The sequence below is a fragment of the Cebidichthys violaceus genome, unplaced genomic scaffold, assembly GCF_023349555.1.
Source record: "Cebidichthys violaceus isolate CVI_PGR_0920_01 unplaced genomic scaffold, fCebVio1.0.p SCAF_1, whole genome shotgun sequence".
Classification (NCBI taxonomy): domain Eukaryota; kingdom Metazoa; phylum Chordata; class Actinopteri; order Perciformes; family Stichaeidae; genus Cebidichthys; species Cebidichthys violaceus.
The window spans coordinates 13,572,231-13,591,797 of NW_027176262.1; the positions used below are offsets into that span (position 1 = coordinate 13,572,231).

At 40.6% G+C, this 19,567-nt stretch overlaps 2 protein-coding genes across 3 annotated transcripts in view; both read right to left on the reverse strand.

Annotated features, from left to right (window-relative positions):
• Positions 1–8,191, reverse strand: part of clasrp (CLK4-associating serine/arginine rich protein) — a 12,602-nt gene extending 4,411 nt beyond the window's left edge. Inside the window, exons 1-15 of one of the 2 annotated variants that reach the window (XM_068711538.1) lie at positions 8,006–8,190; positions 6,611–6,750; positions 5,932–6,029; positions 5,115–5,216; positions 3,617–3,696; positions 3,330–3,414; positions 3,080–3,213; positions 2,364–2,460; positions 2,048–2,126; positions 1,890–1,963; positions 1,754–1,795; positions 1,391–1,675; positions 668–997; positions 393–575; positions 16–55 (exon numbers count right to left, since the gene is read on the reverse strand). In XM_068711538.1, coding sequence (XP_068567639.1) covers positions 16–55; positions 393–575; positions 668–997; positions 1,391–1,675; positions 1,754–1,795; positions 1,890–1,963; positions 2,048–2,126; positions 2,364–2,460; positions 3,080–3,213; positions 3,330–3,414; positions 3,617–3,696; positions 5,115–5,216; positions 5,932–6,029; positions 6,611–6,709 — 1,728 coding nt within the window. In that variant the 5' untranslated portion in view covers positions 6,710–6,750; positions 8,006–8,190. Of the gene's footprint in view, positions 1–11; positions 56–392; positions 576–667; positions 998–1,390; positions 1,676–1,753; positions 1,796–1,889; positions 1,964–2,047; positions 2,127–2,363; positions 2,461–3,079; positions 3,214–3,329; positions 3,415–3,616; positions 3,697–5,114; positions 5,217–5,931; positions 6,030–6,610; positions 6,751–8,005 lie in introns of both variants that reach the window. The other variant, XM_068711539.1, reaches the window with a different exon arrangement.
• Positions 8,192–12,556: 4,365 nt separating this feature from the next.
• LOC137873258 (protein jagged-1b) overlaps positions 12,557–19,567 on the reverse strand; it is a 44,663-nt gene continuing 37,652 nt past the window's right edge. Inside the window, exons 9-14 of the mRNA XM_068711537.1 lie at positions 18,959–19,072; positions 16,122–16,235; positions 15,633–15,679; positions 15,199–15,375; positions 13,979–14,129; positions 12,557–13,888 (exon numbers count right to left, since the gene is read on the reverse strand). Coding sequence (XP_068567638.1) covers positions 13,449–13,888; positions 13,979–14,129; positions 15,199–15,375; positions 15,633–15,679; positions 16,122–16,235; positions 18,959–19,072 — 1,043 coding nt within the window. The 3' untranslated portion in view covers positions 12,557–13,448. The remainder of the gene's footprint in view (positions 13,889–13,978; positions 14,130–15,198; positions 15,376–15,632; positions 15,680–16,121; positions 16,236–18,958; positions 19,073–19,567) is intronic.

The window sequence follows — 19,567 nt, forward strand, 5'->3', positions numbered from 1 at the left end:
CAAATTCTTACTGACTTTGGCAGCTCCCGTCTCTTTACCACCCGGAGTATCAGGCCTGGAGACGCGGACAGAGAAAGGACAATTAGCTGGGGTGATGCAGACATTATCATGTTGTGTGTGTGTGTGTGTGTGTGTGTGTGTGTGTGTGTGTGTGTGTGTGTGTGTGTGTGTGTGTGTGTGTGTTCTGAGCCTCTCTGTGCACAGCAGAGGATAGAATCAGTGTGTCCGTAATTGAAATTTAATCATAGTGTTTTTCTGTTCATTCTGCTTGGGCGCTGTGATGAAAATGCTTATAATGGAATGTAAAATGTGGATGCAATTTATGAAAATCAGGGTTTTGCCAAGAGCACAGGACTACAGTGGATGGGTGTTTACTGCAGTGATCGTCTTACTTTCTTAGCTTGTCACGGACGGTGTTGGTAGAAGGCAGGTCTCCTCTGTGAGGGGAGGGACTGAGGTTGAGGCGACTGGGGGACTGAGAGGGACTGCGGCTGCCGCTGTCTCCCCTCCGGTGGCCTCCACTGTTGCGACCCCCTCGCCTCGAACTGCCCCCCTGCCGTGAGCTGGAACGGGACCTGACAGAAAACAGAAAGATAGCATGTGTCACTGCCATGTGTGTTGCAAAACAATAACTGCAGCACTGTTGGGAGACACTAGGGAGTCTTACCTCGTCCGTCTGCGTGCTGAGTATCGTCTCCTGTCTCGGTCCCGGTCCCGGTCTCTCTCCCTCTCTCTCTCCCTCTCTCGCTCTCTGTCGGTGGACCGCGATCGTGTCCGGTCCCGTCTCCTCCAGGATGCAGCCCCTCCGTTCCCTCCTCTACCCCGGGAGTGAGATCTGGAACGGCGTCTCGACCGCGATCGGGTCCGGGATCGGCGCCCGTCCCTTACCCCGCGTCCGCGCCGGGTACGCCGCGAACGGGAGGACGAGCGAGAGGTGGACTGAGATGAAGAGCGGGAGGAGGAGGAAGGGGAGCGACTGGAGGAGGACCTTCGTCTCCTGGACAAACAGAGACACGCGGTTTTAGTAACAACACCAGCCCAGCACCTAGCCTACTTTCAGAATACTTCTGGACTTTGTAGAGAGGTATAAATAAGCAAATATCAAAATCTCATATACTTGCATAGTATACGATTGCAGATACAATATGATACTCATTGCTTTGCCATAATCTGACATGCACAATCATAAACTAATTCAACCTCACCCTTTAGTACATGCAGAATAGGTTGATTTTTTATTTATCAGTAACTTTCTGCACTGACATTACACCTACCACAAAAATCTGTATTTCATCGTCTTTCTGCCTCAACAGCTGCGGTCAATTCAACAGACACAAATTCAACTGTACGAGGACAATAACTAATGGAAGGAAGCCGGAAAGTTACCGACCGGGAGCCCCTGCTATGACCTGCAGGGTGTTGCAAGTTGGAGGGGACGTGTCCAGAGTGAGGAGCGCTTGTTTTTGTTGCTGCTGCTGTTGCTGCTGCTGCGGCGGCTGCCGCTGCTGCTGCTGCTGTTGTTGCGGCGGCGGCTGCTGCTGCTGCTGCTGCTGCTGCTGCTGCTGCAGCTACTGCTTCATCGTCGCTGCCTCCGTAGCTGGTGATGAAGGTGATCTTCTCTGGACCAGGAGAACGAGAACGTGACCGCGACTCAGAGCTAGACTCTGACTCTGGCCTGAGAGAGAGATCAGAAAACAAAGTTCAGATATAAACTCAGATTATCAAGAAATTAAGAACGAAATATTCTACTCACCGTTTATAGGGATCGTATGTTGGGCTGTCTCTCCTTGCATAGCTGAAATACAGAAGAATTATGTTATTAGCTAAACATATTTTGAGGAAAGCTTAATGTTAATGAGAAAATCCTCTGTAAAAGAAAATTATTTTACCTTGGTGGGCTGATCTGTCTACCTTTTAGTCTCTTCTCTCTGAACTCTCTCCTTTGTCTGCGAGAACGCCGGCCCTGAAATGATCAAAGGTGTCACTTATAAATTCTCACATACTAATCACACGACACACTCATATTCCTCAGTGGATGTTATCTTACAGAGTACATGGCCTTCTCTGCCTCCAGCGCCTTGGCATGTTTGATGGCCTCCACTTCCTCCTTGTCTTTCCTCAACATCCTGATAAACAGGTCATGGTAATCAAAGTCAAATGGTGTCACAACAATAAAAAAATCCTTATGTCAAGAGTGTAACATTTTGAGTTTTATATTTATATTTTTAACTGCTTATTTAAATATACATATAAAAAGTCAACAACAGATGGAAAGTTTACTCACAAACTATAAAAGCAAAAGAATCTCAATGATGGCACATTACAGCGTTTGAGACATGATGATATAATTACTGATATGTTACCTAACAAAGTCTCCTTCAGCCATTCCATATGGGGTTGCAATTTTGTTTAGGTCCAACTCCTGTTCCTGGTTCAACTCATCAACATCAACCTCCACATCTGCGCGCACGCGCACACACACACACACACACACACACACACACACACACACACACACACACACACACACACACACACAGAATTGACGGAATAATAATTTCTAGATATATTACAAACTGACCAACTGACTAAATATGTCCGTCAACAATCTTTTTTTCCTGTGACTAACACGTCATTAAAAACTAACTGACGATATAAACATGCAATGTTATTGACAAAAAACCAACTAAAGTTTAAAATACGTCAGGACTACACCAGCAACACACAATGAGTACAGACAAAAGGACTCGGAGTAACTTACTTAGGTTAAAGTTAACAATGACAAAGACATGGCTTGGGAGAAAGAAGGTGATATTTTGACAGGACTAGATGTCTGAACAACAAGTCAACAGTTTATTGACTTGTTTTCCTTTGACTAAGATTAGAGTTAAATACCCAGACCTTGAGGCAACTAAACAAAGCAAGATGAGGTTGACTACATATGATAAAATCTAACAAGGAAGACTAAAACTAACATTTCTGCTCTGTATCCTTTTTCTGAATAACCGTTATGTTTAATCTCTGAATTATTCATTTTCCTGATGTGCAAGTTTCATTAGTGTCAAAACCATTTCCTCACCAATATCTGGGATGCCTTCATCCTCTTCGGATTCACTCTCTGAATTGTCTTCATCTTTGTCTGACTCGGGGTCTGGCTCCGCCACAGTGCTGTCTTCATAGGTGTAACCAATAGAGGCCTTCTTTTCAGCCAGTCTGCAACAGGAACAAAGACTCAGAAATGCATCGCAAATCTAATACTCTAAGAATCATCGATATAAATGCACAGTGGAGGAAAAGAGAAACATTTCAATAACATTACAAAGACATACTTTTTCTTCTCATCCTCATTTGGTTTCTGCAGGCCACCGTAGAGCTCATCCAGGTAGATCTGGTATAAACACTGCTCCTCAGAGACTGTAGGACAGCAGGGAGTTTAAGAGCACAACACGACTGCAAAATATACCCACTGAGGGCAGATTAACAGACTATTATAGGCACGTTAGGAACACAAGCATTAACAGTGGCTTGACAGTATTGCAACATGAGACCTAATGTTAATGTAATGTATTAGTCAAATGAAATTCAACTTTTCAGCTATGGAGTTTTTGATACTCACTGTTTGCGAAGTCATTCTGCACTAGGCCTCTGTATCGCTCATAATTGCACTTTCTCTCCTCCATCTCCTGCTCTGGGGTTCTGTAGAGACAAAGAGCAGAAGGTTGTTTTCTATTTGACCACTTTCTCTGAAACATCTGAATCTGAAGCTGTGTAAAGGGAGAAACTGAAAAGATAATCTCATCAATGAAACGTTAAATTACTTAGCAACACAGTTATTATTAAATACAGTAACAACTGGTATAATGCACCAATATAAGAGTAGAGTAAAAAGACTGGTGTGATAGTATAAGGTAGAAAGAACAACAGAGTTATAACATTCAAACAGGCAAACGATTGTTGCATACTACGCAATACAGTTATAAAGCAAGGTCTGTCTGTCTGTCTGTCTGTCTGTCTGTCTGTCTGTCTGAGGGGTCGGCAACCTGCGGCTCCGGAGCCGCATGCGGCTCTTCAGTCCCTCTGTTGCGGCTCCCTGAGTCTACATCCACACTAATACGTTTTCGTCTTAACGATTAACAAACAAAAACGATCTCTGTCCAGACTACAACGCCTGAAAACAAATGTCACGTGACTATTCCCGTACACTGGGCATGCAGGTGGGGCCAGTGTAAACAGGAAGTAGATTGGTTGCACAAAGCCGCTAACCGTGACTTCAGACAGCCGCTCTGTAGGTCAGATAACGCCGCTGGACACGCCGCTCACTAATCGCTCCAATAACAGCAGCTTCCTCCGCAGACATGCAGACTTTAACTGAACAGCTACTAGTAAAGACAACAAGGTCAACAACGCCTGTAGTCAGTCCTCCATGTTGAATTAGCTTGGTAGTCGTTCGGTAATCAAGGCTGTTGTTGTTGGTGAATTTCCGGGTAAGGGTCACGTGATAGGGGTGTGACGAATTTAGGGAAGGACACGCCGCGGCTGCTCAGAACCAATCAAGTAGCGAACGTGGGTGTCTACGTCATCGTTTCTAAACTTATGCATTTACGAGCGTCCACACGAAAAGGTAACCCGGAGTTTTCAAACTTCTCAGTTTTCAGTGCTTTGAAAACTCCGGGGTAGTGTGGACGCTCAGTGTAAACGGAGCAAAACATATGTGTGTGGACCTGGTCTCAGGCTTTGACAAAATAATTGACAATAATATGACATGGAAATAAATAACGGTTATTTTAATTTTATTTTTTGCACAGTGGACAATCGTTCAAAGGAAACACCTCTTATCTTGGAGTTTGAGGTGATACTGTCACTGAAAATAAAAAAATGTTTTAATATTTTGTGCGTCACATCCTATTACATCGCTGTCAAGTGCCTTTCCCTGCAGGTGGCTAATCATGATTTGCAGACCCCCACCCTCGGTAAACTATCAATGGATAAATCCAAAAAAAGAAAAGTCACGGAGGAAAATAGAGAGTTTAATTCTGCGTGGATATTCATTTGCTTTCACTGCCAACGATGCTGATTCTGGATCCAGTGTTACGTGAGGTAACTTTAAGACTTACGATGTGCTGAGCAGCGGAGGTGTGTAGGTGGGGATGTAGTCCAGGTGAGCCCTCACATCAAACCTGTCAATCATGTTGTTGGCGTCTCCCTGCCATGGCATCCTTTAGACAAAACAAGAGAGAGAGGGATGTTCTGATCAGCAACACTGACCCGACGGGAAAGCATTGATTTCATCTCTGACTTTCTGGAGTGCTGCCATATTATTTGACTTCATTGACCACTAATCCATCAAAGTTTATATAGAATCTACTTAAATAAATAATAAATGATACAATGACAAATGATAAGATCAATGTTTAATTACATGGCATTTGATAAACTTTGAGGTGTATGCTATCTAAACCCTCTATTTTCCCCAATAGAAAACAATGTTGAAAAATGTATTGGTTAATAACATTAACATTTGCTGATGTTATGGCTTTACTCAATCTCTTTTTGTAGCTTTCATTTTTTTCTACTTTCCCCGCAATTTCATTTAATTAGACCCACGAGTCAAATAATGTATATATACACACACACAGGTTGTCTGTTCTTACCAACTGTTTGACTCTATTGTGCCCAAGATTGAATTAGGTTGTATCAAAATATTTTATTTTCATTCATGATAACTGTCATCCAACTCTTTATTTGACTGGATTTCTACAAGTCAATCACAGTGTTTCTCATCATCTAAAGTGGACTGCTGCTTAAGAGTAGTGTGAACACTCAATTATCTTGACTATTTAAACCTGAAACAAATTATTCTAATTGCACTTAAAATTAAATTCAGGTTTTAGACTTTAAGCCCCACTTTTCTTGGTGTGCGTGTTTACTCACATGTTGATGGGGCTCTCTGCAGCCATCGCTACAGCAGGATCCAGATGGATCTTGTAGGCTCGGCCATGAACCTGCAGAAACTGAGCTGGATCTTTTTTCTGTTGAGACAAAATGAGAGGCAATAAAATGGAATCTTGTTACGATCTAAATAAAATAACTAACCAAATTGTGAAAGATATTATTCTGCACAGACATTAAACGCCTCAAAGTCATCTTCTATTCAACCCATAAGGACAATATAGGCTTGTGTATGTGGTGCTTTACAGTGTCTGGTAAAGTGAGGCAAAACGTGGCTCACAAATCTCTTCTTTATTGTGCAAAATGCTGACGCAAGAGAGTTAGTGTAGGCATCTGTCATCGTAGGTCTAAATGTGGCTCTATGTAGACAGCCAGAACAAAAAGCAACTAGCAGAAACAGAAAGCTAGCAGGAGGTGAAGGAGTCTCAGCCAACGCATCAGCCTACTTAAAGCTCAAACCGGTGCCTCAACAGAGAGAACAACTGAAGCAAGATCAGGAAAGATGAGATCTGGAGCACACAATTAGTAAGAGCTGTTAATACGGTGCAGCAACTAAAAATCAGAGGATAAGGTCCGTGAGGAACTCGTGCCACAGAGCTCCACCGTAGTAGCAATCATATTCAAGTGTCGCTCAGATCTGTTGATGATAGAAGTCTCTTACTATCTTCTCGTAGTACTCTCGCCGTCGCTCTCCTCGGCGTTTGTAATCTACCATCATGCCACGGAGCTTGCGCTCGTGTTTGCGGGCCTCTTGCCACATGACGGCTCCGCTGGGGGTGGGGGCGCGGCGTGGCACGGCTGCTGTAGAGTGGAAGAGCGAGAAGAAAAATGGGAGAGAGGAGAGCGAGGGAGAAAGAGAGCACACAAGGACATGAAGAAATGCAGCACAAATATGGATGTGGAAGAGGCGTAGAGTGAAAGACAGAAGAAAAAAAAAAGACTACTTTTCTAAAAATAAATATTTGACTGAGACAAGCTGTACAGATAGAGCTCAGAGACTACTGTACATAACCAATTCTTACTAAAATAATAAACCATAAACCACAACCAATACATCTACGAGCACAACAGAGGCTCAGTAATTGTTTTACACAACACAAAGTGTGACTCAAGTACAGATAACATTGGGCAAGCAATATATCAGAATAATTTGTTTGCGGTATTATTAATATTTTGTCTATTTTACGTGTGTTATTTATACTGTGGGTCAAGCAAATACAAATCAGTGACTTAGAAGTTGTTGTTTTTTTTTTTTTTAAACACATTGACTTTGTGACATTGACACTTGACCAGTGTAATACATTTAACTTTACCCTTTTGTCACAAACATGACTATATATATTTATTGATATCAAAAAGAGACCAATAAGTTATTTACATATACTTTCTGGTATGATTTCCTTCTTACTCAGCTCTGACTAAAGACAATATGTTCTAACTAAATTAAAAGTGAATTGATCATTTTAGTCACTTCCTTCCAACTGGCCCTGACTGTAGCTAATAACATTTGTCGTTGCAGTGGGAAGTGACGTTCAAGATAACAAACTAAAACTGTTTTTTTTTTGCACATTACTGCCAATGCTTTATAGATACTTGCCTCTCTGTTTTGTCACATGCATTATTTGTTTGTTTAGTATATCAACATTACAGGAGCAGCTAAACCGCCTGCAGCCAATATGCTAACATAGCAAACTAACGTGGTCTAATATCATTGTCACGCTAATTTAAGTTACACAACAGCCCTGTTTGTGCATTGTAAACTGAATTTAATTATGATATTCATGCACCCTTCATATCACTTTTAGGATTTTCAGATGTCAAACAGCAATGTCTCCGGAATTAGCGGAGGAGTTTGATAGCATGCATATCGGCCTGACTGCGCATGCAGCGGGCCTGTTAACGTTAGACAGTTAGCATCACAGCTAGCTTAGCTTCAGTTTAGCTAGTTTTCAAAGACGTCAGGAGCAGCGCGTGTATCGCAGCCTCTTTAACACCAGCAACACACGAAACACAGCTGCACAACACAATTAGCTTCGTTTTAAAATCCACGGCGTACCTGTTTTACTGACCACCAACACACACTTGGGTTGTTTTCAGTCTGTCGAGGGCGACGTTAGCGAAGTGTCACACGCCTCCTCCTTCTTCTTCTTCTTCTTCTTCTTCTTCTTCTTCTTCTTCTTCTTCTTCTTCTTCTTCTTCTTCTTCTTCTTCCTGCTTCTTCTTCTTCTTCTTCTTCTTCTTCTTCTTCTTCTTCTTCTTCTTCTTCTTTAAATTTGATTGGCGGGTCGCAACCAACTTGAATAGGTGCATACCGCCACCTACTGTACCGGAGTGTGCAGTTTCATTACTGTTCTAAAAAAAAATTATAATAATAATAATAATAATAATCATAATAATAATCATAAAAAAAATAATAATAATAATAAAAATAAATTATAAAATAAATTCAAACACATAAATAAATAAATACATAATACTACTAATAATATTTACCTAATCAACACCTGCTAACAACTAAATTCTACGGTCTAATCCCGTTTCTTTAAGAAATCGCAACAGTGCCCTGCAGCACTCACGCCATTCTTCGTCCACTACAAGAACTCCCTCCAAACTCCACCTCCGTCCCAACTGACAAATTTTTTGCTTCAAGATGTTCCTTTCTGAATTGTATCTTCGACATTTTAGGATAACATGCTCCACGTCTTCAGTGACATTACAAATAGTGCACTTATCTGAGTCCCTTTTTGCCATTAAATACAGCGTTGAGTTAAGTCCTGTATGTCCGAATCTTAACCTCGATAATATGACCTCCTCTCTTCTATACTTCCCTTTGTATGTCTTCACATTTATGGATTTTTGAACGTTATAATAATGTCTTCCTTTGTTGTCATTGTCCCACTTCTTCTGCCATAAATCCCGTACTGCCTCTCTTATTAATGCTTTGGCTTCCCCCTTCCCAAAAGGAATATTCAATATCTGCTCTTCTTTTAGTTTTAGTGCTCTCTTTGCAATCATATCTGCTCTCTCATTGCCCTCCACTCCTACATGAGCAGGAACCCAACAAAATTTAACATTTGTTCCCAGTCTTTGAAGTCTCAACATGATCAGAGATATTTCCATCACTAAATCCTCTCTTATTGCTTGTTTTAACTTTAGGCTGTTTAAAGCTGCAGCAGCATCTGAACAGATGACCACTCTCTCAGGCCTGACCTCTTCTACCCATTGCAGTCCCAAGATGATTGCAGTCATTTCAGCTGTGAACACAGACAGTCTGTCATTAATTCGTTTACATAAGGTCACACTAAATTCTGGAATGAAAACCCCTGATCCTACGTGCCCATTCCCGTTGTCTTTAGATCCATCTGTATAAATCTGCAGATAGTTATAATAATTATTGTTGATGTATACTTGAGTCTGATGTCCAATGTCATACGAGTTTCTTTCCATCCATTTGTTCCTCTGTGCTATGAGTGATACATCTACATTGTGAACTGGTAATATCCAAGGCGGAACATTTCCCCACATTACATTGGGACCATACTGTAACCCATTTAAACCATATTCTTTGGCTATTGCACTGACTTTCCAACCAAACCCTTTGCCTTTAATTCGGGTGTATTCCCAGCATTCACACAGCACATTAGTTTCCTCTGCTTCTGCTTCTGCTTCTGCTTCTGCTTCTTCTTCTTTGACTTGTAATGGCGGTTGGCAACCAACTTTAAGGCCCATTACCGCCACCTGTTGGACCGGAGTGTGGATCAGTAGTTTAGCAGTAAAATAAACAAAATAATACAAATTCAATTATTTCTATTATTCCTGTTGCTTTTAAATAAATCATCAGAATATTTGATATCTTCCATGATGTCTAGTTCCATTGTGTAAGTTTGCATTTTTCATCATTCAACCCTGATATAACTTCTTCCGTTCCTCATCATATCTCTTTCAGTCTACTGTATATGTTGGACAGTTTCCAGTTTATTGCAGTGCATACATGCTCGAGTTGGATGTTTGCATACTCCATGAAGTGTTTAATTTAAATCTGTATTCCTTAATCTCAATCGGTTAATGACTTTTTCTTCTCTTGGGCTCTTGCTCTGTATGCCACCCACTCCAACATGTTTTTGAATATTGTAGAGATGTCTTCCTGCGTCACTCAAGTCCCAGTATTCCTGCTTCCTGCCTTAACTTCAGCTTTACTTAACGGTGTATATATATATATATATATATATATATATATATATATATATATATATATACAGCATATATATATATATGTCAATTACCTTTTTACATTTTAGTGACTGTTTGGCCAATACGTCAACAGTTTAATTCATAACTAATTTATACTGCGATCTTCCATGAATCTATCACATTGTAAATATATTTTGTTCAAAGTAGCCTGTTAGTCCCAATAATTGATACATGTTCTTTGGTTCTGTTTACTCATGCTAGTGCTCTATACGATTTTAAAGATATATGAAAAATGTTAATTCCTCATGCCAAATACCTGTTTTCAAGCCACTTGATAATGATATTAGAAAGTGAGATTGGTAACACTTGTCATACACTATTTAAAAAGTGTGAGGGGTTTTAACATTTGTGTACCTGCTGTAGCCACAAGATGTCCCTGTAAGACAGGAGAAATGCCCATAATATTGAAGCCATCACCACTTTTGAGATTACCTTGATGTAATGAAATAAAATGCGAACAAACAGTATGTATTTGTGAACAAATACTAAATGCGGCAATCCAGAATTGAAATAAATGATGCTTCTCCTACAAAGAAGCATGCCATTCTAACAGTCTACATTTTTATCCCAATTGACAAGTCAATCATTGCTTGAACCCCAGATTACCCTATATTTGTACTATTACCCACTGGCTGTCAGGGGAGTCAGAGACAAACACCAGAAAGATTCTGTTTCAAAGAAGAGTTGACAAACTAGCTGTGAGTCTGGCGTTCCTGTCATGGCATCAAAACTGAAGGGAGCAAACTTACATGCAAGTATCAGCTGCTTCACTGTCATCACGTGGGATATAAAAGGTATAAAGATGAAACGTTTTTTTACCGAGGCAGTCAGCAAGTTGATGCCTGACATCCTGGTGCATACAGCATGTGTAGAGAGGGTCCGGGTACTTTGTGCACGTGTCAAACTCTTATTTCCCATTTTTCCTCCTGACCAGGGTGGTGACAGGAAGCATGTGTCCATTTCCAGCCTGCTGCTCTTTGCACAGGCCAAAGGTGACATTTGTCACATGCATTTGCCCATTAACTGTTGCTGCTGTGACCCTGCTGCCACTTTACACTGGCCCGACATAAAACCCTTCCTTTCGTACCCTTTTACAGCAAATTTGTCATTTCAACAACAGCACGACACACATAGATGAAGGGAGTTGCCGCTTACATACAGTACACTGCCACAAACTGTACATGTTGTATGTTGTATTTTACATGTGTTTATATGTTTAGTATATGGTATATTTTAGCTGTTTTTGTTGTTATACCTTAAGTGTTGCACTTGTTGAAAATACCCTGTAGAAACTCCAAGTTAATGATTATAAGGAATTTACAATTACACACCATTGAGGTTACTAGAGTACTGTAAGTTTTACCAACTTTCCAACAACAGACAAGTTTCTCACAACTACACAGTCGTTCTCTAGGAAGACTCGGGTCAATCAGGTGGTTTCCTGTTATTTTCCTGCACTGTCAGCAACATTGTGTGTCAAAAAGAGACAGAGACTGTGAGTGGCTGTGAACTGTGCTCCATCATGAAATATCTTCCTTTTGGGACTCTGACAGTGATTTGAACAAGACAGCTTGTCATAGCATCTGAGAAGTGGACACGCACAATCACAAAGGGTAACAAGTACTTCATGCTTTCTTGCAAAGACCATCGTGATTTGTCATATTACTTTTAAAAGTGATGCTGGTTCTCTGTATCCTTAAGTCTGTTTATTGCTGCACCTGTTTCTTATAATGTAAAGGAAACACCACTTCCCCGTTTAAGCCTTTAAACAATGATTTTATCCATAAATTTGTTCTCAAACTGCTTTTAAGCTTACAATGAGAGAAATATTTAAAGCCTGAAATATTATCTTTGGCTGCATAATTTCATATAGTATCACTTCTGCATCACTTACATATTTGCATTCAACTTAGCCTTACAAATTTGGCATCCATAAGGTCACTGTAGAAGCACTGCTGGTTGCACAACATAAATTTGTACAAATGGAACAACCCGTGGTTTAAGAGGTGGAAAGACGTTGGACTGTGACAACTGAGCCTGTACAGTTTTTGAGCTTGTAACTCACTTGAATTGCAAACTAATAAATATACAGCAAATGATAACTTCACAAATATTACAGTATGTATTCCTTATTGCTTCATTGTGAAATATCCTTGCTTGGACTTCTGAGAATATTTACAACAAAGCCTGTCATTGCATTCCAAATATGCACTTGTTATGCACATATAAAAAGGGCGAGAAGCACTTCACTCTTACTGACAATAGTCAATAATCTCTGTGTGGTAACGCTGACACCTCCCACTAGCAGCGACTGTAACTCTGGTAATAAATGATTAAAGCCAATAAAAAAATGAAATAGAGTTGGTAAATGCACTTTTATTACAATCCACATGTGCTGGTTGCTCCAAATGGAAAGTGAAATGGGACAAACAGAGCAAAGCAATACAGTGATACTTTCAGACCAAACCACAGTACAAAATGGGCATCAATATGTACAATATATTCATGTACAAAAAAGCTACTTTACACGAAGGTATGAAACAATCATACATCTTCAACAAACTGTAGTATTACAAAGACAATACAGGCAACAGTGTATAGTTTTAAAACAAAGGCTTAAAAGCCTTTAGAGCAGGAGTATGCACCCACTTTGACATATATCAACTTTTTTTCTTTTTTCTTAAAGTAAACTGTCCTTCTCCCCCATGTACACTCATAATATACATTCTCTCTTTCACTCTCACACACACAACCAGACACAGACACACACATTGAGTGTTAAATAAGCGTCTATTCATTGATCTCTCTGTCTGTCAGAGTTCAGTCACAAACAGAAATGGAGGTCTGAACCCCAATCAAACCCAACAGGTCGAGAGGCTCCTACAGAGGATTGATCCTCTATTTCCTCTTGACTGTATCTCAGGCACTCCAAGGCAAGTCTTTAAGCCTCAAGAATAAATCAAGAGTCTGATGAGTCTGTCAGTCAAACATCATGCATCTGCTGCTTCATAAAGTCAAAGACGACAACGCAGTTAGACTGTTGACCCTTTTACTTAGCAGCCTTCACTCCTCAGGTGTTTTCTGGTGCTATTTGAGCACATAAAGGTCATAAGATCACCCCATTTTCATAACTGCAACAGTGACACAGTGCAAGAAACTGGAAACAGGTCCCCGTTGGCGAGAGAGTGCGAAGAACACAAAATGAAATAGAACTAAAAAAGCTCCTCCGAAGCCCAAAGGTTCAAGGGTCAGGCCTCCAGTTCCTGGTTGTCTGTGTAGTTGTAGCGGTTCAACTTCTCCCTCTCCCGGTTTGAAATGTCCAGTTTGGGGCCGTGAGGAGGCTTTAGTGCCGGAGACGGGTGTGAAGGTGCTGGGGAGGGCGGCAGTGTCAGTTCAATCTCCTCGTAGCAATGTGAGACTGGGGCAGGAGGGGCTGGAGGGTGTGCGAGTGGGGCGGCAGGAGGCAGGAGGGGCACGGGACGGTCCACGTTTCTGATGAGGTTGACATACTCCCTCTGGTTGTTGATGCCTTCTTCCTGAGGGACGGCCTGCTGCTTTTTCCGCTTTCGATGGAAGTGTGAGAGGATGAAGGCGCACGCCGCACAGCCACAGACCGTCACTAAAGCTAGGATGCCTACCAGGATGATGTAGAAGCTGACCCCCCCGTGAGTTGTGTCAGACATGGCGCCTACAAGACACAGAGGCAGAGACAGAGAGGTCAGACCAGACTTCATAGAGATTTTGTACTTTTTAGGGCGCGCACCCATATTTTTCTTACCTGGACAGTGTTGACCAATGCAGGGATTTTTGAGGTTCATGCACTCGTTACCATAGTAACCCTCTGGGCATGCACACACGTATCTGCCCTCCGTGCTGTGACAGGGCACCCCCTTGTGGCAAGGGTTGGGATTGCACATATCCAACGCTTTCTGGAATCATGGAAAAAAAGAAAACAGTTACATCCATTTAGTCAGATCTGTGACAAAGCAAATATTGACAGGCAACTTTAAGCTACTTCCCTTGTTGGAACTTCATCTGTCTATATTGTTTAATACAGTTTGAGTAGATTTAAGACATCTGCCTAAATGTTTAACAAATTATATGTATTATTTCTCTCTGTATATTTTTTACATATGTGGGTTCATGTATGAGCATCTCTACGCCAGTCTTTTTCCAAAATTTTAAGGTGCTCATTCACATTTTACCAAGTCTTTAAAGGAATATAATTGAGTAATACAATTACTCAACCTGTGTTACTTTAAATTCTTTAAGCAAACTTTGTTGAGTTTAACAACAGCAATTTTATATCACAAACTCTCACACTTGTGCAGTATAATCCAATCTCATTTATCCAGTTTATGCTTAGTGGACTACTTCCAAACACATTTTTGCTAAACCATACTAAGACACTTCTGCATTTACAGTCAACCAAAGTTTTTTTTTAAAGGGATCTTTGCAAAAATGGATGTATTTTGGAAGGAGTGAGCATTCAACTGCACAAATTAGACTTGGATTATAGTGAACAAGTTGTGTGAGTTTGAAAACAGATGATTTGATATAGTTTTGTGATTGTTAAACGCGGTCCTATTTTTGGATTCTACATTCACATGCTTCTTCAAGAATTAAAGGTAACATACAAATGGCCATTTTGTGGTTGAAGTATTCCTTTAAATGGTGTTATGTACCTTACTGGTGCACCTTGCACTTTTTGTAATTAATATTCCATTACATATATTTAGGTCCATCTCTTTGGAACAAGTTGACATCAAATATACAGTAATGTGAACTACTTTATGTGTTTTCAAGATTTAATACAAAATATCAAAATAACATTACATATGCTGTATATTTTTGAATTTTTCATTAAGCATGTTATTTGTGTTTTACTGTTTTACATTTCTTTTTATGATTACACTCTATGATATTTTCCAGATTGAAGATGTTTTCAGTCTGCAGACTAAGCTAGCCTTAGACTAACATCTATGAAGGTTGTCCAACCTCACAGAAGACTCCTGAATATCCAGTGGGACAGTTGCACGTGAAGGTCCTTCCATCCTGCTCCACACACTGTCCTCCATGCAGACAGGGGGCGCTGTCACAAGGAGTCAGACCAATTTGGCAATATTTCCCAGAGAAACCAGGTGGACACAAGCATCTGGACCCTGACATCTGGTCCTATATGGGACAGTATATAGAGTGCGCTATTTATATATGAAACAGAGAGAGCAACGGTTATATAAGGGGAAAGGGCACTCTAGAGAGACGGTGATTAAAACTCTTGTTTGTTGAGTTGAGTATGATTGAAGATAATGAATGACAGAAACAAGGTGACAATGTCACTACAGTGAATGTGAGAGAGTGAGAGGAAGACAGTGAAGCTGAGATATGCACATTAGACAGACAGAGAACAGCAGCACAGCCGGGACTCTCACCTCACAACGTCCGCCGTTCAAACACAAACCCTGACAGCTGCTGTTCCCTAGAAATCAGAGAAAGCACAAACACTATATTAATCTGTCACACGGTGGTTTGATATGACTGTGTTTATTGTAAACAACAATATACAAAGTGAAAAGAGAACGGACTGTGATTAATGATGTTGCAGTATACTGTGAAACCAGGATGTCAGATTGTATTTTTTACGTCACAAAGGAGATGCAGGAGATAATAACATTAAAAAACAAAACTTCACACATTCTTTTTGGTTAGTGCTACATTTTTAGTGTATTGCAATGATTCCCTGTGACAGAAGATTGATAGAGCTGGCCTTTGAGTAAAATGATCTCCAGCCCACAGGGACTCTGGGCTGCAGAGGAACTGCTGTTTAAACACAATCCTCTGAGGCTCTTCATCTTACTCTACCGGCTGCAGGACAATCATTCCTCTTTATTTAATTCCTTTCCTTTCCCTTTTATACTCACTGATGTCACAGTTAGGCCCTGTCCATCCAGGAAGGCAGTCACACAGGTATCCACCGATCAGGTTGCGACAAGAGCGGGCGTGGACGCATATACTCATTTCACACTCGTTGGTGTCTAAAGGGAGAAAGAAGCAGTTTCTAAAAACATATATCTGATAAACATTTCATCTTTACTTTAGACATCATATATAATGTCTCTGATAGATCTATACCAGATAAACTGAGCACTTGCTACATCAGTTTCTCTATAATTCTAAATGGACATTGCGACATCAACTGCAAATGTGTATTTTGACCCAGCATGATTACCATGCCAACATACTCTCCAGAAGTATTGTACTCATATGTATTTGGATTATTTTAAATCATGATTTCCTTTTTTTGGTCTTTTCTTTTCACATAAATGTATTATTGTTCAGTTGATTGTGCAAAAGCCATCACTATACACATTTATATTATAAAGTATACAATATGTACTATTATTTATATGTTGTTGTTTTGGCAGTTGGTACATAGGAAATTAAGTTAAAAGACCCACAAAATGCCACTATTGACCCAATCTATTAATAAACCAAAATACCATTCTAATACCTAATCTTGTTGCAAACTCTCAAACTACACAAATTACCATAAACCTCTCACTGAAATGAGATCAAACATCCCATAAAACTACTGAATCTAATCCTGGATGTCTCCTACTGGGCCCCAACGATCTTCAGCCACCTGTTAAATTCAATTTTGAAGTGGATGCTTGATTTGAACTGTGAAGTGAGGAATCGCTGAGCAGACGCCAGCAGGACGCACACCAGCACTTGGAGACAGAGTGCTTTCCTTTAACAAAAATTATGTTTATGAATGCACAGTACATCCAAAGTAATGCCTTGCAGCATCTTTTTACATCTTCCCTGCACAGATCCCCCTGCTGTATCACTACTGCTGTTAAGTGTATGTGTGCCTTCTATTCCCACCCTTTGTCGCACTGGGAGTGTAAGAAGCCAGGAACCCCCGAGGGCTTGGCTCTGATAGCAAGAGGAGGAGGATTAGAAAGACACGCTGAATGAATAAAGAGGAAGTAGTCAGTCAGTTATAGGTAATCTAAACCTGTTACAGTCAGTGAGAGGTCTATTAGGATTTAGCACTAGTGGAGTGTGTGTGTGTGTGTGTGTGTGTGTGTGTGTGTGTGTGTTCTATCTATGGAAAAAGCCTGTGGAGAATATGTAAGGACAGAAGTCGGCTAATAAAAGTAGAACTGATAGAAAGTATAATTGCCTTTCCCCATTTGAGGCACTACTGATGCTCTGCCTTATGGCTCAGGCTATAAAGACTTTTATCACTTGCGTTTGAACACTGTGTGTGTGTGTGTGTGTGTGTGTGTGTGTGTGTGTGTGTGTGTGTGTGTGTGTATGTGACTGTGAGCTACTGACCTGTGATGTGGAACTATGGGGGATTATCAAGTGTCAGAGTGACATATCACTGTAACACAGAGGAGTAGGAGAGGCTGTCATCCTGAAATATGTCTTACTTTTAACTTCATAACCCGCAAGCCTTTGTATGGATTGTGTATATAGTGTATCCTCTGTGTGTGTGTGTGTGTGTGTGTGTGTGTGTGTGTGTGTGTGTGTGTGTGTGTGTGTATGTGTGTGTATGACCTGATCCTGTACACTATTTCCTCTGTTGTACACACACAACAACCCTGTGGGAGTATACTTGTCAATATGAGTGAATGCGACCCAACACGACGTGCATTTAGAGAATACTGATTCTGAGTCAGGATGGCTTGATATGAGAATTAACATGCCGTCAGCCTTTTCTGCCTTTTCTGCCTCTTTAACTTGCTTTAAATGCATATTCCACTTCAAATGGAACACATAATCACATATTGCTCATTGAAACACAGCTTTTGAAACCAGCTGTGAATTACAGCTCAGATTGATTTAACTTGTTAGAGGATCAGTGTTAAAACTCCAATGAATAGATTCCTTTGAGGATGATAAATATCAGATTTTCTCATTAATAGAACTTTGTACAAACAACTGTAGTGACAGACTTTAATGATGAAAAATGATCACTGTTATAAAAAAAACAACCAATATGCTAAACTTCTGAGGCATTACACTCAGATTCGATCCCTTTGCACTAACTTTTGAGTCTTTGCTCTGACCATCTGTCAGGTTCCGGTTAAAATGTAATATTTTAGTGATTAGTTGTACAGTAGTTGTGCATAGTTCTGCCATCTTCCATCTTTAAAACACTATTTATGTCTCAGTTTTCTTTCTTTGCATACATTTATTTTACTTAAGGCTGTGTAAAATGCTTGAAATCAATATCACAATTTTAAGATGTTACATCACTATAAGGAAAATATATGCAAAACGAACAGAAACAAAATACGTACTGTGTTCCACCAGTATTCATCAGGCTAAACCTTTCAAAACAAAACCCTCAATAACTAGTTTGGATTTCCAATTGAACAGCTGCTGAATGGACCGTGTGGTGAGATTGTTTTGTCAAGGTCAAGAATGAACTTTCAATCTCAACTTTGAAGCCGACATGGACCAGAAGTTCTTAAAGTGCACAAAAAAAATTATTTTATTTGAGCATCTACATTGTCGTAACAAGAACAGTTACTGAACGGACCTTGTTTAACAAATTTGGTCAAAGCTGTCATTCATTTCATTTAGCATCATTAATTTGAATAAGAGAAGTTTGTGGAATGACATCATAAGATAATATTATACCAATGATTTTGTTTGGGTTCACTAAACAATGATAGTGAATTATTGCCTAGCCCTAATTTTAGTCTTGATTTAGTCATCTGAAGTCGATTTAGACACTGACCCAGCTGGCACGTCCGGCCGGTCCATCCAGGCGGGCAGAGGCACCGGTAACCTCCAGGAGCCTCCTGACATGTCGCTCCACGGCCACAGGGGCTCCGATCACACTGCCTCACCGCTGGGAAGAGAAAATATGGCAAATGAACAACTGGAGTGTGTAATGGGAATGTGTGTGTGTGTGTGTGTGTGTGTGTGTGTGTGTGTGTGTGTGTGTGTGTGTGTGTGTGTGTGGGGATATCAAAGAGATATTTTGTGTGTCAATGGGTCTGTGCGATGCCACCATGTGGACATGTGTGATCTGGACTGTGGCATTGGTATGCGGATGCTTTAGCGGTCCGTGTTTTCATTCTCTTTTCTGCTGCTCTGGTTTCTGTGCAAACAGTGATAAAGAAATCATCTGCTGCACGGACATGGCTGTCACCTCAAACCTTTCCCAGAGAGGAGGGAGGAAAGAGGTAATTTAAATAAAGGGAAGCATGATGGGGGGGGAAAGGACAAGGGGTTAACTAGAAATAGAAAAATGGGGCTGCCATGCCTGATTCCACTCCTGTGAGGAGGAATTAAAAACAGATAAAGAAATGTGAGGAGCACAAACAGACAGAGAGACGCTCCC